Source organism: Saimiri boliviensis, chromosome 13 (assembly GCF_048565385.1).
Source record: "Saimiri boliviensis isolate mSaiBol1 chromosome 13, mSaiBol1.pri, whole genome shotgun sequence".
In the NCBI taxonomy this organism is placed as follows: Eukaryota; Metazoa; Chordata; class Mammalia; order Primates; family Cebidae; genus Saimiri; species Saimiri boliviensis.
The window spans coordinates 993,183-1,015,180 of NC_133461.1; the positions used below are offsets into that span (position 1 = coordinate 993,183).

Genomic DNA, 21,998 nt, shown 5'->3' on the forward strand with positions numbered 1-21,998 from the left:
ACACCTCTCCCGGGGTATTTTCAAAGCCAACTGCAGGAGCCCACCCGGCCTCCCCAGGGGTGTGTGGAGGGGACGGATTAAGGGGCGGGGGTCGGAACGTGAGGCTGCGCTGCAGGGGGGTCTCAGCGCCCCCGACACCCGGTTTCAGAGACACACATGGTGCCGCCTTTTTTTTTTTTTTCTTCACTATAAAGCAGCAGCTTGAAACTTGGCGGTCCCTTTTCAAACTTGCCTGAAACATCTGTGGCTGGAACTCCTGCGCATAGCGTTTCAAAATGTCTTAAATTCGGGGGTGTGCTGCGGCCGCGCTTTGGGTCCTGCAGGTTCAGGCGCCGGCGTGACGGGCTCGGCCCTGGGGCGCTCGGGAGCGCAGCTCGGGGGAGAGGTGGCCCCGAGCTCAGGGTGGGGGTGGGAAGGTGCTGAACCCCAAACCGCGCTCTTGGTGCCAAAGGGTGGGCCTGCCTCGCTCCGTAGGACACAGGGCATCTTTCACTCCGAAGGAAGCCTCCCTTCCTCCCACGTGTCCTCTGCGGTCCCGCCGGCCCCAGCCTCACCCGTCCCCAAATCGCCGGCCTGGGAGCCGTTCTTCGGCGGGACCCGCTGCGGCCCCGACCCGGCTCGCGCCCTCAGCGCTGGGGCAGAGGAGACACCTATTGGCAAGAAGGCGCGCTCGGAACCGGGTGCGGGCAGCTGGGGGACGCTGTTCCCGGTCCGCGCCGCGCCCTTCCCTGGGCTCACAGACCCGGCCGGCCTCGCCCAGGGGCCGGGACCCCTCCGTGCGGACGGCGGGAGCGGGGCGGGGGGCGCGGTGTTCCGGGGGCGGCGAGCGCGCGGGGCTTACCTTCCTCCGCCGACTTCATGGTGCGCGGCGCAGGCCCCAAAGTTTCTCCGCTCCCGAAGACCGCAGCCGCAGGGCCGAGTGGAAACTTGGAAGGGACTGGAAAACTGGTGCTTGGCATCCGCGCGGCGGCGGCGGCGGGGAGCGGGGCGGCGGGCGGAGGCGCGGGAGGAGCGGGCGCCCCGAACCGCCGGGGTCGGGTCTCCGGGAAAGGCAGCCCTCGCCTCGGACTCAGCGCCGCGCGGCCGGGAGGAAAGTCATCGGGGGGGCGTGTGCGCGCGTGGCGGGGCCCGGCCGCGGCCCTGGGACCTGCGAGGTGGCTCCGAGCCCTGCGCCCGCCGCCCTGGTGCCCGCGCCCGGCCGCTGGGATCTGGCGCGGCGACTCCGCGGGCGAATTCGGAGCCTCTGAGTCTCGCTCTGACGCAGGGCCGCGCTCTGCCTCCTGCCTTTTTAAAGCTGGAAAACACCTCCCCCGCCTCCCCGCCAGCCCGGCGGCTCCCGCGCCCCCTCCCTGCCGTGACATCACGCCGCTGCTGCCCCGGCCCGCGCTGGGCCCCAGGGACGAGGCTCGAGCGCCCGCCCCTCCTCCCCGCGCCGCGGCAGCCGCCCGCCCGGGGGCAGGGGCGCACAGGGAGGGTCGCGCGCGGGAGGGGGGCGCACGGGGAGGGGCGCGCACGGGAGGGAACGTTGAGTGCGTTCGGGAGGGGACAGGGCGCACGGGAAGGGCGCGCACAAGAGGGGGGCGCACGGGGAGGGGATAGGGGCGCCTGGGGCCGTACAGGGGGGATACGGGGGCTGGCGGGGGAAACGGAGGGAACAGGCCAGACGGGAAGCCTAAGTCCACGTGCGTGTCCGGAGCGGGCCGGTCCTGCTCTGAAAAGGGGCGGGGGGCCGGGGAGGGCTACCGCAAAAGCCCGACATGCTGAAGTCATTATGTAAAATCGCAGGCTTCCCCCGCTGTGGAAATTTGGAAAAGCGCTTCACTGGCAGGCCCTAGAAAGGAAATTCCCATCCCGCTAAATTACTAACAGATTGCGTGGCCGTCCCGGGACGTCGAGTTATTGTCATTTTTAGTCTGTAAATATCTGCACGACCCAGACTGGCCGTGGCGGGGCCGGCGTGGGGAGGCCGACGGACGCGCTCACCTGCAGGGGAGGACGAGCGTTTTACGGGCGCGACCGCGTGGCTCTGCGGGCGGGGAGGACGGCCCCAGCCACTTCACACTTTCCCCTTTCCCGTCTCCCCGCGTCTCCCCGGGCGCAGCTCAGATGCCAACGCGGCACCGCATTTTCTTGTGGGCTTTGCATGGAAGGGGTTGGAGGCTAAAGTGTCTGGTGTGTAGAAATCATTAATCGACCGCACGTCACCCCCATGTGATACCCAAAGGCAAAAATCCTGTCTGCGGCGGGGCCCAGGAGGTCCGCAGACCCCCGGGGGAGCACCGTGCCCCGTGGGTGCCCCCACAAGCGCCGCCCAAGACTCGGGGGAGGCCGGGTACGCGATCGGGAGCTGCAGAACCGTGAAGGTGCGCGGCCAGAGCCGTCCATCCGCAGCCCGAGGCCTGGCTCCATTAGGCCGCCCCGACCCAGCACCAACAGAACCCGCTTTTCCACCGCAGGCCTCGGCCTGGAGACGCGCGCCCGGAGAAGCGGGGTGGGGGCTCTTTCCAGGGATCGCTACCTGCGGGGCCCCTCGCGCGCCGAGCCAGGCCTGGCACCGCCCCGAGGCACCGGGCCTCGGGAGAGAAGGGGACCGCGCGAGGGCGCCCAGGCGGGTGGGCGGGGGTGGAGGCCTCGGGGGCTCCAGCGAGGCGGCCGCCAGGGGACGCCCGGGCCGCGCCCCCCAGCCCCCCGCGCCAAACCTTCCCGCCGCGAGTCTCGGTGTCCCCAGGCCTGGAGCCAGGATTTGGCCGGGAGAGTTTCCGTCTCCTCCCCGCCCCTCTTTCCCCCAGCTCTGGGACGGGGCGGGCGGAGACTCGCCGGGAGGAGGGAATCCCGGGGCCGGGTCTGGGGGACGCTCCCAGCCGGTCACGTGGGAGACGGAGCCCCCGACCCTGCGGCGGGCCTGGAGCCGGGTCCGACCAGGCCTGGCTGCTCCTGGCTCCCGAGGGGCCGGGACCGGGGCGGGGGCGGCCGCTCTTCCTCCTCCTCCCGCCCCTCCCCTTCCTCCGCTGCCTCCTCCTCCTCCCTCAATAAATAATTTTTTCACCCCTTGCAGAAAAGCTCCGTTTTCCTGTCTGCGCTGAAAGCCCTCCTTATCCCCCCGCCCGGGTGACGGAATCCCGGGTCTGTTTCTCTCTGTTTAATGCCGTTGCCGGGACCACGGTGGCCGCGCGCCAGGCGCTGGGAGTTCCGGAGGCGGCGGCCCCGAGTGCGGCCAGCTCGCCCGGCCTGTGCGCCCCGGCCCGGCCTCTGCGGCCACCGCGGGCCCCCGCTCCGCCCGCCTCGCTCCCCGCGCGCCCTGAGCCCCTTCCTCTGCCTCCTGCCTCCTCGCAGGTTTGTTTACAGCCGCTACTAGGGGAGACGTTACTCGGGTTTTATTTTAGGATTGGTGATGACTAACAAAGTTAAAAGGAGCTTAGGACAGAAAACAAGACTATTTTTAGATTACTGTTGTTTCTATGGATTATTGGGGCAAATACACCCCTAGAAGCTTACCGTTTTAAAAGCCCCTTGGGGTGCCAAATCCCTTCTCCTGCAGCGCGCTCGGGTATTCATCCACCCCGTCCAGTATTTTCTGGAGACTGGGCAGTCACTGTTGCTGGGGCTTCCTGACCTAACCTGTGAGCACCACGGCTGGGGAGACGCCATGCTGGCTGAGTGGCCCCGAAGCTCCACGCTCCGTCCCGTCCCGTCTTCGGAGGGCCGCTGCCACCTGCTCTGAGTGGGGCTTTCCACACTCAGGAGCGCTCGGCACACGCGGCGCCGCGTGGGGCCCCCAGGCAGGTGCGTCGGCCAGGCGCGGGTGCGCCCACCCTTTCCTCCCTCCACCGAACCGCAGGCCAGATGCAACTTCCTGCTCGGGAAAATCACTTAATTCAATGCAGTTCGCTGCGAATGCTTTGTTCCTGCAGTTCTGCATTCTGGCCCACGGCAGGGTCACTTTAGAGCTGCTCCCACGAGGGCCCTTTGAGGGTCTGACTCAACTCGGAATTCCAGTGTGGATCCACCCCCTTCTTCCTGAGGCACCTTCCAACCATCAGGGAAGGCCCAGGATGACCAGAGACTCCCCATCTGGAGAAATGCGCATTTATTCAGCCAGAGTCTGGGAATTAGGATTAAATTAGCAAACCGGAATGATAGAAAGGGCTATTTACTTTTAAGTAAACTGCTGAGTACTTTTTTTAAGTCAGTGTGAATGAACCTCAGCCGTGGTTGGAGCTGAAAAAGAAGGATTTCCCTTTAGTTACACACCTGTGTCCGCACCTTCCGACTTTCCTTCTAAAGCCTGGGTGTTCCTGAGGATCCACAGATTTGAGGTTCAGAGTTCCTACACCACGCTGTTACTTGCAAAACATCTTTTTAACCGTGTCCTGGAGTTGCCCAAGAGTTCAAGACCAGCCTGAGCAACATAGCAAGACCTCATCTCTACAACAAAATAAAATAAATTAGGCAGGTGTGGTGACATGTGCCTGTAGTCCTAGCTACTCAGAAGGCTGAGCCAGGAGGATCACTTGAGCTTAGAAAGTTGGGGCTGCCATGAGCCCTGTTCATGCCACTGCACTCCAGCCTGCAAGACAGAGCAGAAAAGAAAGGGTCAATCAGGACCCTGGGCAGAGGGAGGGGAGGGGACTGGGGTCCAGCAAGCATTTGGTGATTGACTGGATAGGGCTGGGCAGAGATGACTCCAAAGTCTTGGAAGGGTGAGAATGACCGGGAGTGGCTTCTGGGTGAGAAGGTTCCTGCTTGGCCTCTCCAGGAGGGCATGGGGGAGCTGAAGGACACCAGCTGCCATGCTGAGCAACTGGGCCTTGATCCTGAGACCCTGGGCACAGGTCTAGGGCAGGAAAGTTGACCGATCGATTGTGATCTGAGTTTCTAGACGTGGTGGTACTACATGAAGTGGGCGTTCACGCTAAGAATTTAGGCGGGGAAACCAGTGAAGTCCTTAGCAACACTCCAGGGAAAGCGCATGGCTGCAGACTGTCACAAGTAACAGCGTGGTGTACGAACTCTGAACCTCAAATCTGTGGATCTTCAGGAACACCCCGGACTTTACAAGGAAAGTCAGAAGGTGCCGACACAGGTGTGTAACTAAAGGGAAATCCTTCTTTCTCAGCTCCAGCCATGGCTCTGAGGTTCATTCACACTGACTTAAAAAACAATCGCAGCAGTTTACTGAAAAGCAAATAGCCCTTTCTGCAATTATGCTTTGCTAATTTAATCCTAATTCCCAGACTCTGGCTGAATGAATGCCCTTTTCTTGAACTCCTTGGCCCAAAAGATCCTTGCACCTCAGCCTTCCGAAGTGCTGGGATTACAGTCCTGAGCCACTGCACGCATCCCTGAGACCTCTTTGAGAAGTCTGCTTGCCTCCTCATAAGGGCCACTGTGGTTGTTAAAAGAGAGTCCCCTGCCCTCATCCCGCCTGAGTTTGTTAATGGCGTGGAACATGACCCATCCTGGAGAATGTTACTTGTGCCCTTGAGAAGAACATGTACCCTGCTGTGGGTGGAGTGTGCAAGCTGCTCCTGGTGGGGCCAATTGGTTTATACTATTGTTCATGTCTTCTATTTCCTGGTTATCTGCCTGGTTGTTTTATCCTATTTTTTTTTTTTTTTTTTGACATGGAGTCTCACTCTGTCACCCAGGCTGCAGTGCAGTGGCACACTTGCAGCTCACTGCAACCTCTGCCTCCCAGGTTGAAGCAATTCTCCTGCCTCAGCCTCCTGAGGAGCTGGGACTGCAGGCACCCACCACCACCCCCAGCTAACTTTTATATTTTAAGTAGAGACAAGGTTTCACCATGTTGGTCAGACTGGTCTTGAACTCCTGGCTTCAAGTGATCTCCCCTCCTGAGCCTACAAAAGTGCTGGGATTATGGCCTGTTGTGTCCATTATTGAAAGTGGGGCATCAAAGCCCCATTCTCTGTCATAGATCTTCTCCCTCATTCTGTAGAGAGTCCCCATTATCTGTGATAGAATTATCTCCCTCATTCTGGTAGAGCAGGCATCCCCAAACTTTTTACACAGGCGGCCAGTTCACTGTCCCTCAGATAGTTGGAGGGCCACCACATACTGTGCTCCTCTCACTGACCACCAATGAAAGTGCAGCGGGGGGCCGGATAAATGGCCTCAGGGGGCCGCATGTGGCCCGCGGGCCATAGTTTGGGGAAGCCTGCTGTAGACAGTCCCCATTGTCTGTGGTAGAACTTTCTCCCATATTCTGTAGAGTCCCCATTCTCTGTGGTAGAACGTTCTCCCTCATTATGTAGAGTTCCATTCAGTATAGTAGAACTTTCTCCCTCATTCTGTAGAGTCTCCATTCTCTGTGGTAGAACGTTCTCCCTCATTCTGTAGAGAGTCTCCATTCTCCGATGTAGAACCTTCTCCCTCGTTCTGTAGAGAGCCCCAATTCTGTGTGGTAGAACTTTTTCCCTCTGTCTGCAGAGAGTCCCCATTCTCTGTGGTAGAACTTTCTCCCTCATTCTGCAGAGTCCCCATTCTCTGTGGTAGAACTTTCTCCCTCATTCTGTAGAGTCCCCGTTCTCTGTGGTAGAACTTTCTCCCTCATTCTGCAGAGTCCCCATTCTCTGTGGTAGAACTTTCTCCCTCATTCTGCAGAGTCTCCCTTCTCTGTGGTAGAACTTTCTCCCTCATTCTGTAGAGTCCCCGTTCTCTGTGGTAGAACTTTCTCCCTCATTCTGCAGAGTCTCCATTCTCTGTGGTAGAACTTTCTCCCTCATTCTGTAGAGTCCCTGTTCTCTGTGGTAGAACTTTCTCCCTCATTCTGCAGAGTCCCCATTGTCTGTGGTAGAACTTTCTCCCTCATTCTGCAGAGAGTCCCCATTCTCTGTGGCAGAACTTTCTCCCTCATTCTGTAGAGTCCCCATTCTCTGTGGTAGAACTTTCTCCTTCTGTCTCCAGAGAGTCTCCATTCTCTGTGGTAGAACGTTCTCCCTCATTCTGTAGAGTCCCCATTCTCTGTGGTAGAACTTTCTCCCTCATTCTGCAGAGAGTCTCCATTCTCTGTGGTAGAACTTTCTCCCTCATTCTGTAGAGTCCCCATTCTCTGTGGTAGAACTTTCTCCCTCATTCTGCAGAGTCTCCATTCTCTGTGGTAGAACTTTCTCCCTCATTCTGTAGAGTCCCCGTTCTCTGTGGTAGAACTTTCTCCCTCATTCTGCAGAGAGTCTCCATTCTCTGTGGCAGAACTTTCTCCCTCATTCTGCAGAGTCTCCATTCTCTGTGGTAGAACGTTCTCCCTCATTCTGTAGAGTCCCCGTTCTCTGTGGTAGAACTTTCTCCTTCTGTCTGCAGAGAGTCTCCATTCTCTGTGGTAGAACTTTCTCCCTCATTCTGTAGAGTCCCCATTCTCTGTGGTAGAACTTTCTCCCTCATTCTGTAGAGTCCCCGTTCTCTGTGGTAGAACTTTCTCCCTCATTCTGCAGAGAGTCCCCATTCTCTGTGGTAGAACTTTCTCCCTCATTCTGCAGAGTCTCCCTTCTCTGTGGTAGAACGTTCTCCCTCATTCTGTAGAGTCCCTGTTCTCTGTGGTAGAACTTTCTCCCTCATTCTGCAGAGAGTCCCCATTCTCTGTGGCAGAACTTTCTCCCTCATTCTGCAGAGTCCCCATTGTCTGTGGTAGAACTTTCTCCTTCTGTCTTCAGAGAGTCTCCATTCTCTGTGGTAGAACGTTCTCCCTCATTCTGCAGAGAGTCTCCATTCTCTGTGGTAGAACTTTCTCCCTCATTCTGTAGAGTCCCCATTCTCTGTGGTAGAACTTTCTCCCTCATTCTGCAGAGTCTCCATTCTCTGTGGTAGAACGTTCTCCCTCATTCTGTAGAGCCCCCATTCTCTGTCGTAGAACTTTCTTCTTCATTCTGAACTTTTGCTTCACACATTTTGGAGTTCTCTTGTCGGCTGCACATTGATTCATGATGGTCATGTCCTTCTCACAGATCGGTGCTCTTATCGCTGTAAACATTCGTCTTCATACGGTTGTTTTCAACAGCCTTTCTGTCTCACATGAGCAGCCACCCCGGCCATCCTGAAGCTGCTCTCTGGGTGCCCTTTTCCCATCATCTTAGTCTCTGTGTGAACCTTTGAATAGAAAGTACGTGTTCTGTAGACAGCAGAAAGTTGGGTCCTGTTTTCTGAATTCAGTCTGACGGTCTGCTTCTGCTTGGTTGTTAAATCCACTCTCACTTGATGTTACTGTTGCTACAGCTGCACGAAGAGCTGCCAGTTCACTTTTCATGTGTCTTCCCCCATTTATTTGTTTCCTTTTTGATTTCTTTACATTATTTTTAGTGTAGATTTTTAAAACTTTTGTTTCTGCTTTAGTGATTGCTCAACTATGTGCCATATTCATTTTCACGTTAATCAGCTTCAGATTTGTAATAGCTTAACTCCAGTGACACACAAAACACTATTTCTATGTAGCTACGTCCATTCCCTTCCCCCTTTTTATACATTCTGCTTTATAAACAGTCACATTACAAAGCTAAGACTATGTTGTGATAATCATCATTTTACCATCTTTCTTACTTCTTTGGTCCAGTGAAGCTTTGTTACTGGCAAAACACTACACATACATTTCTATATGTTATAGGCCACACATTATATTCTATATACGTTATTGTATACCATCACTTTTCACATCAGTTGCAAGGAGAGAAATGTGTATTTGTACTGTCTTGTAAGTGGCACTCTGTTTTCTTCCTGTGATTTCAATCTCTGTCAAAAGTTTCTTGCTCACTGCCCGAACTTCCTTTAGTATTTTTTGTCAGGTGGCTCTGCTAGCAACAACCTGTTTCTCTGAAACTCTTTCACCTTCAGTCTTGAAGGAGCGCTCTGCGGAGCACCGGCTTTGGGACGGGCACGTTTCCTCCGCATCCTTCCTTCTTCCCTTTCTCCCTCCCTCTCCCCGTTGGGCACTTCCCCTCCGCTCTCTCCTCTCCTTTCCTTAGGCACCGCCTCCTAGTGGCTGCTTAGAGGTCACATGTTCGCCTTATTGGGGTTCCCTTTTAAGTGATACATTATTTTATTGTTTTGCCTTTTGAGATTTTCTCCTTATTATTGACTTTCAGCATTTTATGTGTCAGTTTGTTAGTCTCTGTAGGTTCGCCCCAGTTGGAGTTCACTGACGTTCCTGGTTTGCAGGTTATTTTTTAAAACTAATTTGCAGTATTTCAACCATTTTTCTTTTAACATTTTTTCATTTCTTTCTTCCTCTCTCCTTTCCCTCTCGTGCAGCCCATGTGTGTGCGTGCGCGGTGCCCTCACGTGTCCCTCCGTTCTCCAAGCCTCTCCTTGCCTTTCTCATCCTACTTGCTCTCTGTTCCGGGTTTGTGTCATCTTCACCGATGCATCTTCAAGTCACTGTCTTTCTTCTGCCAGTTCAAATCAACTGTTGAGTCCCAACAGAGAGTTACTCTCTTCAGCTATCCTGCCTTCCAGCTTCAGACTTCCTCGTGGTTCTTTTTTATAATTTCTGTCTATTAACAGTCTCCACGAGATGCGACATTGTCGCCGTGCCTTCTTTTACTTCTTTAATCAAGATTTGCTTTAGTTGTGGGAGCATATAAAGGATATTTTGACGTCTTTTTCCATTAAATCCAATATCTGGTCATTGTCCCAGGCAGTTTCTAATGTCTGCTTTTTTTTTTTTTTTTTAATTTAAATGTGGGGGTCGTACTTTTGTGTTTCTTTGCATGCTTCATAATGTTTTGTTGGAAACTGGGCATTTTAGACAATGTATTGTAGCCGCTCTGGACACTGGTCCCCCTGTGTGGGGCTTGTTTAGTTATTTGCTTACTTACTGGTGTAGAGACTTCTGAGGTTACTGCAGTGAAGCCTATCCCGTCCCCAAAACCCCGACTCCCACCAGCAGAGTTATGCCTCTGGCTTGCTCCTTAAGGAGACATGGCTTCCACATGCTCAGAGTCACCCTGGAATGACAGGATTTTGATGGAGATCTTTTCCTCTCTTTCCCTGACCACACCCAGCTATAAATTCCACCAGCTGCCATTGGATTGCTCTATTGTTTTCAACAATATTTGGGACATAAATTACTCGACAAATTAATCCAGTTAAGTTGTGCCTTATTTGAAGGAGAGTTTCTGATGTCCATGTTTGATGTTTGTTCTGGCCCTGGAGGGCCCCTCTCAGCTATCACATTCCTCAATCTGCATTAAATGCACGAATGTCCCAAATGCCTTTTATGACAACCTCCACGTTCTTGAGGACCCTGGGCTTTCAGCTTCTCCAGTGTTCTGCTGCAAATGAAGTTGGTTCTTTCGGGAAGAGATCAGAAGCCATCACTTTCACTTAACTGCTTCTCACTCCAAGCAAAATCTCTGAGCCAATGCTCTGGGTTGGGGATGGGGACACTCTCAGCTCCGAATGAGGGATGCCCTCCGTCTCTCAGTTTGCTCTAGAGCTAGGGATGGGGACACTGTCAGCTCCATGTGAAGGACCCCCTCCGTCTCTCAGAGTTAAGTGCCCGATGGGGGCAGCATCCTGAGATCCCATTGGCCTCTCGTGGCCTGGAATCACTGTCCTGTCCGCTGGGCAAGGGCGGTTGGGCTCTGTCTTCTGAGTGTGCCACACCCAAGGCCCAGCCTCCCAGCCCTCCACTAGATTCCCCCAGGACCGAGTAGCCCCAGCAGCAGGCAGATGGGGAGGGTGAGCAACACCGACATTCTGCCCCTCGGGGTCACTCTCCCGCTCCATCCGGGAGCTGCTGGAGGGAGCTGGGGTCCTCAGCTGCCCAACTCTGGAGGAGAGGGGAGGAGGGAGTGGCTTTGGGGCTTTGGTTAAAATACCAAATATCTTCACCTTTCCTATTAAAGGCGATTTGAAAAAATAAGATCTTTTTGAAGGGGTGTTTGCCGTCAGGACCATTTCCAGAGACTTTAAATGGCTGGGGGTTTTGACTTCACCCATTTCCTGGGGATGGGTTCATGGAGCACCCACAGCCTGAGTCTGGATTCCAGCACACCGACGGGAGCCGACAGTAACAGCCTCCACCTCTCAGGGCGGGCCAATGACAGGTGCCTGCTAATGGTTCAACACAGCGGAATCATTATTTCAGAACAATGCTGTTGTGAATTCAACTGCACCCTCCAAAAACAGTCACTGAAGTCCCTGGTCTTTGGGAATGAGACCTAATTTGGTAGGTGGGGTCTCTGCAGTTGTACCTAGTTAAGATGGCGTCAATTAAGGGGATCCCGATTATGACCATTGCCCTCATAGGAGGGGAAGACGCAGGCAAGGGGAATGTCGTGTGGCGACAGAGGCGGAGACTGGGGTGATGGCTCTGCGTGCCAGGGACCGGCTGGGGCTACAGTGAGCTTGAAGGGGAAGCAAAGGGGCCTCGGCAGGTTCCAGAGGGTGCTCGGCCATGCTGACCCTCGACGGTGCCTTCTGGCCGTCAGAACTGTGAGGACACGTTTCTGCCATCCAAGCCACCTAGTTTGTGGTCATTTGTGATGGCAGCCCCAGGAAACCAACCCAAAGGGCAGTGGTTTTTTTCTTTTTTTTAATGAGATGGAGTCTTGCTCTGTCACCCAGGCTGGAGTGTCGGGGGATGATCTCAGCTCACTTCAACCTCTGCCTCCCAGGTTCAAACGGTTCTCCTGTCTCGGCCTCCTGGGTAGAGTAGTTACGATTACACATGCCCACCACCACACCGGCTAATTTTTGCATTTTGAGTAGAGACGGGGTTTCACCATACTGGTCAGGCTGGTCTGGAACTCCTGTCCTCACGTGATCCACCCGCCTTGGCCTACTGACGTGCTGGGATTACAGGTGTGAGCCACCACACTTGGCTGGCTGGGCAGTGGTTTTCATTCTTTCCAGGATACCACACCGTGCACCGTGGCCTTTCCTGGAATGCGTGTCCCCTCTCGGTGGCCTGGCAGCACCCACACCACATCTGCGCCTCCACCGAGACGCTCCCTTCCGGGCCAGTGCCTAGGGCGCTCCTGCTGGACAGAGCTCTCCCTACGGATGACCTTTGCTTGAGGACCCCCACTGCCTGCTCTAAACTCCAAGTGGTCATGGGAATGTCCCTGCTGGCTCCTGCCACACCCCTTGTGGGGGCACAGACCCCCAAGGCCAGGGAAGCTGCCTGTGCTGCCCCTCAGCCGCTGGGAGAGGCGCTGTCTTCCTCTGGAGCTGGGACTGAAGGATGCCCTCCTGCCATGGAGATGGGGACTCCAGGGGCCGATTTCCCGTCTTGCTTGAGCCCCTGCATCCAGCAGGACCTGAGAGCCTGCCCCTGGGTTCTTCACCTTGGTGAGGAAGTAATGTCCCTTTTCTGCTCCGTCGAGTTTAATGTGGTATTCTGTCCTTTGCACTTGAAGGAGGCCTCATTAACGAGAGCTGCTGTCAACAGGGTCCTTGCTTCCTTCACAGGGTGGGGGGCACAGGGACGGGGCAGATGAAACAGCAAGTCTAGCTAGGAGGGAAGCCAGGTGAGGAGGCCGGGCCGCCGTGGCCACTGGGCCTCACACACCATGCCAGGAAGATGATGGCCCTTGAAACCTTCATTTCTCATACGAAGCGCAAACAGGGCTGAGCTGACACTCCATCGTTGTGCATGGCGCTGGAAGGATGCCACATGCGAGCTGTCCTAGGCACCAGACCCCATCCCTGGCCCCCGAAAGGCAGCGACCGCTTCACAGGGAGGCAGTGGTCCTGCACTTGGCTTCGTCTTAGGAAGTCGGGCACCTGTGAGGCTGGGCAGAGGCAGCCTGGTCTCCTCCGTTCCGCATTCCGCAGAACAGGCCGTGGCTGTCACCGGCTGTGGGCCCCTCGCAGTGTGTGGGGGTGCGAGGTGGGCACGCCCAGAGCCAGCCCTGCTCCTCCCAGGCTGTGCCTTTTGCTAGCGCTGGCCCCTCGGGGTAGACACCTCCCACGGCTCGTTTCTGGCAGGTTTGGGTTTGTCCCTGGGAACTCGCCATTGTTTTCGTCTTGGAAAATAACAACAGTATTTTTCAAATGGCAAAATTCCAACAGTTTTGTTTAAACGACTTGGTTCACCCAGATCTGTTTAATTAGGTGGCACCCCAGGGCCAGCCGTTTCTGCCCCGGCCTCCGGCAGCGATGCCCCTCTGCCGATGCCCGCGCAGCGCATTCCCCTGGCGGCCTGGCCCCGGCTCCAGTCCAGGCTTCCCATCACCTGGCCGGCGGCAGACGGAACCGCCCAGACGGGGGCTGAGCCATAGCTGGGGCACTGAGCTTCCCAAACTGTTTTTAAAGTGTTTTGGTTCAATAAAGCTCTGAACAAGTTTTGCCAAGCACTTTTTCCATTAATTTTTGAACCGGAGTGAATTTCAAGGGAAACCGAATCCCGAGATCCTGGCTCGAGGCGCTCCGCTCCTGGAGGTGGGAGCTGGGCCCGCGGGGCAAGGAAGACGCGCTCTTGACACGTGGGCGCGGCCTTGCTGCTGCTGAGAGGCGTGAAGGGGCGTCTGCTGAAGGGTGAGGGTGCGTGAACCCGCAGCACCACGGACATCAGGGCACCTGAGCCCCCAACTCTGACGCGCCACTGCAGGCCGGGAGCAAGGGTGGGGCGGGCCGAGGGTCGACACCGGGCAGAGCTGCCCAGCACCCTCACCTGCGCCCCACCCCCCACGTCCATCACATAAAACTCACCATCTCAGCGTTTTCTAACGTGAGTTCTCATGCAGACGTCTCCACCTCATCTCCAGAGCTCCCTCAGCTTCCCAGACTGATGCCCTGCCCCCACCTGCTCTGTCTCCATGGACCGGGTAACTCGGGGCCTCCGATGGGAGGCCTGGCACGAGGCTTGTCCTTCTGCGCCTGCATCTTCACACCGTCCTTAAGGTGAACCCACAGTGGGGCCCGTGTCAGATTTCCTTCCTTGTTGAGGCTGAGTCACGTCCCCTGGGGATGGGCTGGGCCCCCTTCTGGGTCCCTCCTCTGTCCACAGACACTTGGGTGGCCTTTCCCTTTGGCTGCTGGGAGCACCGGAGGGGCGGGCAGCTCTTCCAGCCCCTTTCTGTTCTTTCCGATGGCGCGGTGACTCTGTCTGCAGCTTCCTGGGGGCCTTGGTCCTCCCAACACTCCTTCACATGCCCCCTTTTTGTGGGTGGAGGTGGACTCCCTGCAGGTGGCCTCACTGGAGTCCCCTGGATGCCTTGGGACGGAGAGTGTGGCAGGGGCGGCTCACGGTGAGCCCTGCATCGCAAGGTGCTGCAATGTCCACGGCCGCACAGGTGGGACGGGACAGCTCTGCAGAGGCCTCCGGGGGCAGGGCCACCACCCTCGGTGCCAAGAGGCCCCCGGGGCCAGATATAAGCGGGCTGGGCAGCAAGCTGGGCCCTGTCTCTCCCTCTGTCCCTGTCTCTCCCCGTCTCTCCCCCGGTCTCTCTCTCTCTGCCCTTGGCAGGTGTGGTGTCTGGTCTCCTCTGAGGGACCCCCCTCAGCACTCCTGTGTTCTTAGGCTTTTAGTCCTCACAGGAGGCCGGGGTGGGGGGCGTCAGGGTGCCTCCATCCTTGCCATGGGTCTGGCCTAGGCACAGAGGGTGGCCTGCAAAGGCGGCTGCAGGCCGGGATCGCCCCTCCTGGCAGTGTGACTGCCTCAGGGCTGCAGAGGTGTGCAGCAGTGACCGGGGACCAACAGTTCATGATGTGGGCGGCTGTGGGCTCTGGGCAGCCTGCAGTGGGGCAGGCGCCCCCTCATCACTGCTGCCCCGCAGTGCTCTGAGAACCCACGTGGGGCCTGTGGATCGGAGCCGGCCCCGGAGCAGAGGCTGCAGCCCCACTGTGCAGCTGGAGTGACCCAGGCACAGGATGCGCTTTCCAACACAGGCTGTGCTTACGTGTTGGCATTTTGGGTGCTCGCGCCCGGCCCCGCAAGTCTCCCACCCCCACAGCCAGGGGGGTGCCACCCACCTCACGCCACCAGCATCTCCCTGCCCGCCCACCCTGTGAGTCAGCGTCAGGGTTGCCTGGGTTTCCCTGAGCGCTTGGCCCACACTCGTTAGCTGGGCTGTGCCATTAACCCCGTCTCTGCTGGCTCCCTGGCACAGCTGCCCCCCAGTCCCCCTGCACAGTCCCCACGTTGGGGTTAGGTCCTGGGCTTCAGGTCACTGAGAGCTGACGGCCATGTGAAGCTCAACCCAGGGCCCAGGTTCTCCCCCGGCCCGCGCTGCTCTCCTCTTGCCACAAGACTTTTGATTCTCATTTTGTCACAAATTGCAGGCCAAGGAGGGGGCCCTGTCCACAGGTGAAGGCACAGAGCCCAGAGGATGCAGCAAGAATTTTCACGGGGGGCTGGGGATGGCATCGGTGTAGGTGGTTCCTAGAAACAGGCAGAGCCAGAGACAGCCAGTGAGTGTCCCTGGTGAGGGAACCATGGCAGTGACGTCCCCTACTGCCGCCCTGCTCCTGTCCTGCAGACTCAATTCTCTCATCACTGACAACTCACTCCCACCTGGACGGCCCCAGCTGGACAAGCCGAGGCTCAGGCCAGGAGGACACAGCGCAGTGGGACAGGAGCCTGGTGCACCCTGGACTGGGCACTCACATCCTCTAACCGCCAGCCCTGCAGGGTGTGCACAAGCACCCGTGCCTGGAGTCGGCATCGGCGCGTGGCCTGGGACCCCGTGCACCCACACTGTCTGCACAATCCCCCCACTGGCTGTGGAAGTGAAGCGGGCAGTCCTAGAGCCCGGAGGTCACGCATTTTGAGGAGAACTTGGAAGCTCTCTCGGCCTCTCCTGGTGGCTCGGTCCCTGTGATTGTGCTGGACGTGTGATGTGGGCACAGGAACAAGCCCTTAGCTAGAAGGGGCAGCATTTTCTCCCCAGCACCTACAGGCAGTGAGTGTTAGGTTTACAACTTCTGAGGGACTACAACTAGACCCTTTAGGGAAAAACAGAAACGCGATGAAAAGCGTCCCTGAGGGCCGCGGGCGTCTGCGGTGGGGCCTGGGGTGCAGCCCCTCCTTGCAGCCTGAGCTCAGCTTCTGCACAGCCTGCGCCCGGCAGCTGCAGTGGCAGAGGTGGGGCCCGCTCGGGACGGCCCTCGTTTTGCTCGTCTTTTCTGGGGGCTCACGGGCAGTCAGGAGTCCTCATCCTCCCGGGCCTCACCCCAGCAGGATGCCCCAGGGAAGAACACGGGGTCTGCGGGGCCTCGGGTTTCCCTCCACATGCAGGGCTGGCAGTGAAGCCCCTGCCTGAGGAAATCGTGAGGACCATGACATCCTCTTCCTCCAGGGCAGGAGCCCCGCTGGCTCCCCAATGTCTTCAAACACAGCTGTGGGACGCCAGGGAGAAACTGAGGCAAGCTGTGAGAGGACCCCTCAGGACAGGAAGAATGTCTGAGGCTGACTGCTGCGGGGCCTCGGGGTGGTGGGTGTCCCACACGGTCTCCGGGGCAACCCAGGGATGCCAGCAAGTGCTGGGAGCCCAATTGGAAAACAGACTTCACCTAAAATTCCAGATTTCTGACTTCCAGCAACACCTGATCTCAGGGCCTCCCTCTCTTCCTTGACGAGAGTCGATTACTCCAAAGGCTACGTGTGTCTCTTCCAGGGCGTGGTCTGTTGGGTCCCGACGCCACCTGTGCTGACCTCCCCTTTCCAGTTCTGGACCCCAGCACTCGTTTGCATCTTGGGTCACAGCCAGGGCGACATGCACCCCCAAGGCTGACAAGCTCGGCGCTCGGAGTCTTCCGGCCCCAGAACTCTCAGAACTCCGGTGGAGGTGGGGCTGGAGGTTTCTGGGTTCCCTTCCAGGTCCACATGCACAGGACAATCCACTGTGAAAAATGCTGTCACCAGCAGTGAGCACTTAGGACTCGGGAGAACCAGCTCGAGGACCCCTGTCCTCCTGGGCTTCTGCTAGGCCCTGGGGCCCACCCTAGGAGCTGACAGGCACCTGGGACAGGTGGAGGGAGCTCAGGCTCCCCTGAAACCCTACACGGGGGACATGCTTCCCATTCAGACACAAGTAGATGCTGCCTGTGTCCGAGTGCCCGCGGGATGGGAGGGAACTTTTCAGCTAGACCAAAGTGGCCTTCCTGGGGACCCAGTTTCAGGGATCGCTTGCTGGGCTCAACAGGACACCATATTCAGAGGAATTCCCAAGCCATCGGTTTCTCTAACCTCCAAAATCCTGGAGCCGGAGCTAGGATGCCTGCCCAGGTGGCCTCGCAGGTGCCGTTTCTTGGCTTCTGGCTCCCCCTTGTGGAACAGTCTGAAATTACACCCACCTGCAGCGGCGGGACCCCGGCCCAGGATGTCTGCATCAGGGAAGTGGGTGGGGTAGGGGGGCTGCTGTGGGGGCTCTGTGGTTTCTGCATGACTTCCGCAACTTACCTGGAGGTGTCCAGGATAAGGCATTTCTGTAAAGCAACACACAGGCCCGAGGGTGGTGCCCAGAGGCGGAGTCTGGCCCTGTGCAGGGGGCTTGGGGGGTGGAGTGCTCCTGGAGGGGCTTGCCCAGCTGTGCCAGGGAGGCCCTTGGAGGCGCTGACCCCGGTGGAGGTCCCAACCCCGGGGCGGGTGCACCTGGGTCTAACCCGGGTCGTCACCAGAGCCCAGAGGCTTGTTCCATCTACTGTGTCACGGCCTTGCTGCCAGTGGAGGGCGCAGGTGACCATCAGGGGTACAGGCTCGCGGGCCCTGGGAACGCAGCATGGGCCTCAAGGCACGGCCGTCACTGACCTGGAGTCGGATGAGACTGTGGAGAGCAGTGGCAAATCCTTGCCCACCGTTCCTGGCGCCTGCCTGCTGCGCCTGCTGAGCACCTGGCACTCTGCTCTTGCCACCCCAGAGCACCAGGCCCCGTCTCAAGTCTGATCGTGAGCCACTCTGATGACAGGCTTTGCTCTTATCTTCCCGGCCTCGGCTTCAACCTTCCCCTTCCAAGGAGTCCCCCAAGGCGGCTGGCCCCACTGGTTCCCCCACAGCACATACGTCGCTGTGACCCATGGCCAGCTCTTCTGGCCGCCGACAGGCCGTGGGGATCACGCCTCTACATGTAAACCTGGAGATTCGGAGCCAGCGCAGCACTGCCCCCAGAAGGAACGGTCCCTCCTCACGGAGCACCGCGCACTGCAGACATCCAAGAGTGCTCGCCCAAGGCCTCTCTGGCCGAGGCCTGCTCAGCATGCCTAGGGCTGACCCGCGTCCAGAACCTAAAAGGCAGTAAGGACACGCCACAGGCTGGTGGAGAGACGCGTCCGACGCCTCGCCTGACCCCAGCCGGCTCCTGAACTGGAGCTGGAACCAGGCCTCCTGTCCATCTAGGGACCCTTTGTTCGGTGATGATTTTCTTCAATTTGGCAGCGAATCCGTGCCACAGACCCCGTTCTGACCCCTCGCTGCGTGCCATCGTCTGCTGGAAACCTATTCATTTAACCCTCACAGCAGCAGCCCAAGGTGGGGGCGATTTTCGTTGATGGAGGAAAAGACCCCTTCCTCCTCCAGGCTCTACCTGCCCTTAACACATCTCCATTTCTTGAGATGAATCTTTCGCTGTCCCCAGTCAGTAACCACCTGATCTAATGCTGGTCGTTTCTACCTTTGAAAGCTGTAGGCTCAGGGGTTCAGCTTTTCTGAGGTTACCTACAATGTTATTATTCTATTAGTTTTACAGGTGGGTGGTTTATTTTTCAACGTGCAGGAGAGGAGGGTGGAGGGGGAGCAGGCCTGAGAGTGTGACCCCATCCCCCGGGCTGCTGGCTGTGGACTAGGGAAGATTTCTACCGGCCCAACGCCCCTCACGCAAATTGCTCCCGCAGAAGCGAAAAAGACACGTGAAACCCAAGCCAGTCCCAGCCAGGAAGTGACTCCAGGGTTACCCCGACCGTGCGCAGAAGGGAAAATCCCAGGCAGCCTCTGCCAGGACCGGACGCATCCAGATCACTGAGCGGACACCAGCGACACCTTGTGGGGACGCAGGAAATCGCGTCCTCGCAGAGCCAGGCCCGCCTGGAAACTCAGAATGGTCAAGCACAGATGAGAGGGGCTCCGTCCAAAAGGCGCTGACGACGGGTATGGGGAAGAAAGGCAGCTTTATTGCTTTCCCTGGGGCTAAAAAAGCTGTGGGGGACGGCAGGTGGCTGTGGGGCAGCCCCTCAGCTGGTTGGTGAAACTGCCCTGGGGCCCCAGGTACACAGCTCGGCCAGGATTCAGGGGCCGGGGCCCACCCTGACGGGAAACAACGCTGCAGGACACGAAGACAGGAAACTCCCGGCCCAGAGACTGCGGCGCCTGCCTTAGAGCACACGGAGGAACTCTCCCGCGAGACCGAGGCCTGCAGGCCCGGGTGCTGCTGCAGCCGCAGGACACAGCAGGGACGAGCGACGCCTGGCCCAGAGGCCTCCCCAGCCTCGCAGAAGCGGAGTCCGGCTGAGCGGCACGCCACGGGCTCTCTCCATCAGGGCGCGCCGCGGCCGAGGCGGCGAGGAAACCTGTTCCCAGGCGGGTGGGCCATCTCAGGGGACGTGGGCTTCACAGGACAGCTGCTTCTGCATCTAGGAATGCGGCTCAAGTGTGGTTTTAGGAATCTGAAAAGGATGGAAGGCCGCGTGGTCGCCGCAGTCTCTGGGCGGGGATTTAGTGGAGTGACGCTTGGAAACGCCCGTTTGTGCAACGTGCCTTTAGAGCGTGACAACAGCTCTGTATGTGAGGACTCAATAACTTGAGTGTTTCTGCCGAAAAGTGAAATGCGAGTATAAAACGAGTGTGTCTTAGCCAAGGGCAGGCCACAGCCAGCCCGTCTGGGGACAGCTGCAGCGGATGTGGACTCGGGCCCTCGTGGAGCCTGCATTTTATGACATTTGAGTAGGAATGACTTTGTGTTTTAACATCAAAGAAAGAATGTGAATGTTAGGGAACTGCAGACATCAAACTTTCATTCTAATTCTCAGAATGCCAGAGTAAGACAAACCCTTTACAGTAATACTGAAGTAATTAGGGCTCGTTCTCAGTAGAGACTCAAGCTGCTTCAGTATGGTAATAAAATTTTGAGAAAGAATACAAAAGAAGAAAGCAAGCAGGGGTGAAGCCCCGTACTGAGAGGGAGTGCCTGTCCCAGCATCTGTGCCCTGGGCTCGCCTGGCAGGGGTGACGCCCCACACTGAGAGGCGGGGGAGGCCGTCCCAGCACCTGTGCGCTGGCCTTGCCCAGTGTGCCCTCCCTTGCTTGTGGCACTCGCTTGGCAGCAATGGCAAACCCTGTGGTCACTGGGAAGGGCAGCGGGGCCGGGGCCAGCCTGTGGGGTGTGCGGCCCCTCACGAGGTCAGCTTGCAGTAGCTGGGAGGAGAGAGCTTGCGTCTCAGGTACTTGAGCACATAGAGCGGGAGGCAGCTGACTACGGTGATAGCCGACACTTTCCACAGGAAGGTCACGGTGGTGACAAAGGTAAAATCTGTTGGCAGGAAACAGAGAAAAAGGTAAGAGCTGACCGAGAAGCCCTGGGCCCTCGTGGCCACAGCCACAGACCTGACCAGGCCACTGGGCGGTCCCCTTCAGCTTGCACGAAAGCATCACCGTGCATTTACGGGGCCAGGCCCAGTGCTCAACCTCAGGTTTGTCTTGACTGTAGAACTGTTTTCCCTGCGTACTAGGCATAATGCATTCTTTTAATGGAAAAAACGAAACCATAGCAGTATAGAGCGATTGTAGGCTGGGCACCGTGGCTCACAGCAGCACTTTGGGAGGCCGAGGCAGACGGATCACTTGAGGTCAGGAGATTGAGACCAGCCTGGCCAACATGGTGAAACCCCATCTCTACTAAAGACAGACACACACACACACACACACACACACACACACGCTAGTTGGGTGTGGTGGTGTGCATCTGTAATCCCAGCTACTGAGGAGGCGGAGGCAGGAGAATCGTCTGAACCCGGGAGGCAGAGGTTGCAGTGAGCTGAGATCATGCCATTGCACTCCAGCCTGGGTGACAAGAGTGAGACTCTGTCCCCCCCCCTCCAAAAAGGCTGCAGATGACTAATATCACCAAACACCACTAAATGGGTAGACAACGTTCTGTGGCAGAATTTTCCAAGGCACCCAAGTGCCAGCTGTGGTGCCAGCAGAAGTGACACCAACTCACCTAACCTCTGTGGTTTGTTCGGGGATCTAGGCTGGCCTTTTTTTAAAGGTAGAGTTGCTTTTATGGGGGCTCGGGGCAACAGAGGGCCGCTGGCAGCTCCATATTTGCAACACAAATCCTCAGACCGGTCTGCTCTTAAAGGCTCTCGGCCCGGCCATCCAGAATGTCCTGACCCCTCACCTCCCGAATGTTCGCAGAAGAACCCGTGTGCTCGTCACACCCAAGCTCTGCTGGTGAGGACCAGGCTACTGAAATTCCTCATGGGAAGAAGCATGTGAGAAATGGGATACGCACACAGTTCGGGTCTACAGAGGGTGGAAAGCCCTTTAGACTGTTCCAGAAGATGGGAGAAACAGATCTATGGAGCAGAGTTAGAGGCTTCGCAGAAGTAAACGACGGAGGGAAACGCCGGCTCTCTGCGGGCGGGTCAGAGCCATGAAGGGGACAGCAGAAGTCCGGGCTGACTCATTTCCTGAAGACCCTGACAGTGCTCTCCAGGAGCGCAGCCGCTGCAGCCGCAAAGTCAAACACGTTTTAGGGGCTCATGCAATCCTCAGCGGACGCCAGGATGCCCTGGCCCTCTCTCACTCAGGTAAGCCAGCTGCACCTTGGCCCGCGACCAGCAGATCAAGCGCATGCCACCTGCTCCCGTGACATCCGACAGTGCGTGAGGAGCACAGGGTTAGAGGAAGGTTTACTTTTCTTATTAGTTAAGTCTCTGTATCAATATTGTTTGGCTACATTTCTATACTTAGAAAGAAGTGAGAGCTTTACCTACCTAAGAAAGCTCCGAAAGATACTCTGCCTATACCTGTTCCAAAACAGGAATAAAGAAAATAAAGGACAGATTAAAGGAGATGCCAGGATATTTCAAGGGGTTAGCAAACAAATAAGAAA

At 57.3% G+C, this 21,998-nt stretch overlaps 2 protein-coding genes across 8 annotated transcripts in view; both read right to left on the reverse strand.

Moving 5' to 3' along the window:
• NFATC1 (nuclear factor of activated T cells 1) overlaps window positions 1-1,268 on the reverse strand; it is a 121,766-nt gene extending 120,498 nt beyond the window's left edge. Inside the window, exon 1 of one of the 3 annotated variants that reach the window (XM_039463620.2) lies at window positions 842-1,268. In XM_039463620.2, coding sequence (XP_039319554.2) covers window positions 842-959 — 118 coding nt within the window. In that variant the 5' untranslated portion in view covers window positions 960-1,268. The remainder of the gene's footprint in view (window positions 1-841) is intronic. The other 2 variants (XM_039463622.2, XM_039463624.2) reach the window with 2 other exon arrangements.
• A 17,768-nt stretch (window positions 1,269-19,036) lies between these two features.
• Window positions 19,037-21,998, reverse strand: part of ATP9B (ATPase phospholipid transporting 9B (putative)) — a 277,165-nt gene continuing 274,203 nt past the window's right edge. For 3 of the 5 annotated variants that reach the window (XM_074383227.1, XM_039463619.2, XM_074383231.1), the window contains 2 exons: window positions 21,880-21,912; window positions 19,037-20,411 (listed from right to left, as the gene is read on the reverse strand). In XM_074383227.1, the coding sequence (XP_074239328.1) occupies window positions 20,275-20,411; window positions 21,880-21,912 (170 nt within the window). In that variant the 3' untranslated portion in view covers window positions 19,037-20,274. The remainder of the gene's footprint in view (window positions 20,412-21,879; window positions 21,913-21,998) is intronic. The other 2 variants (XM_074383229.1, XM_074383230.1) reach the window with 1 other exon arrangement.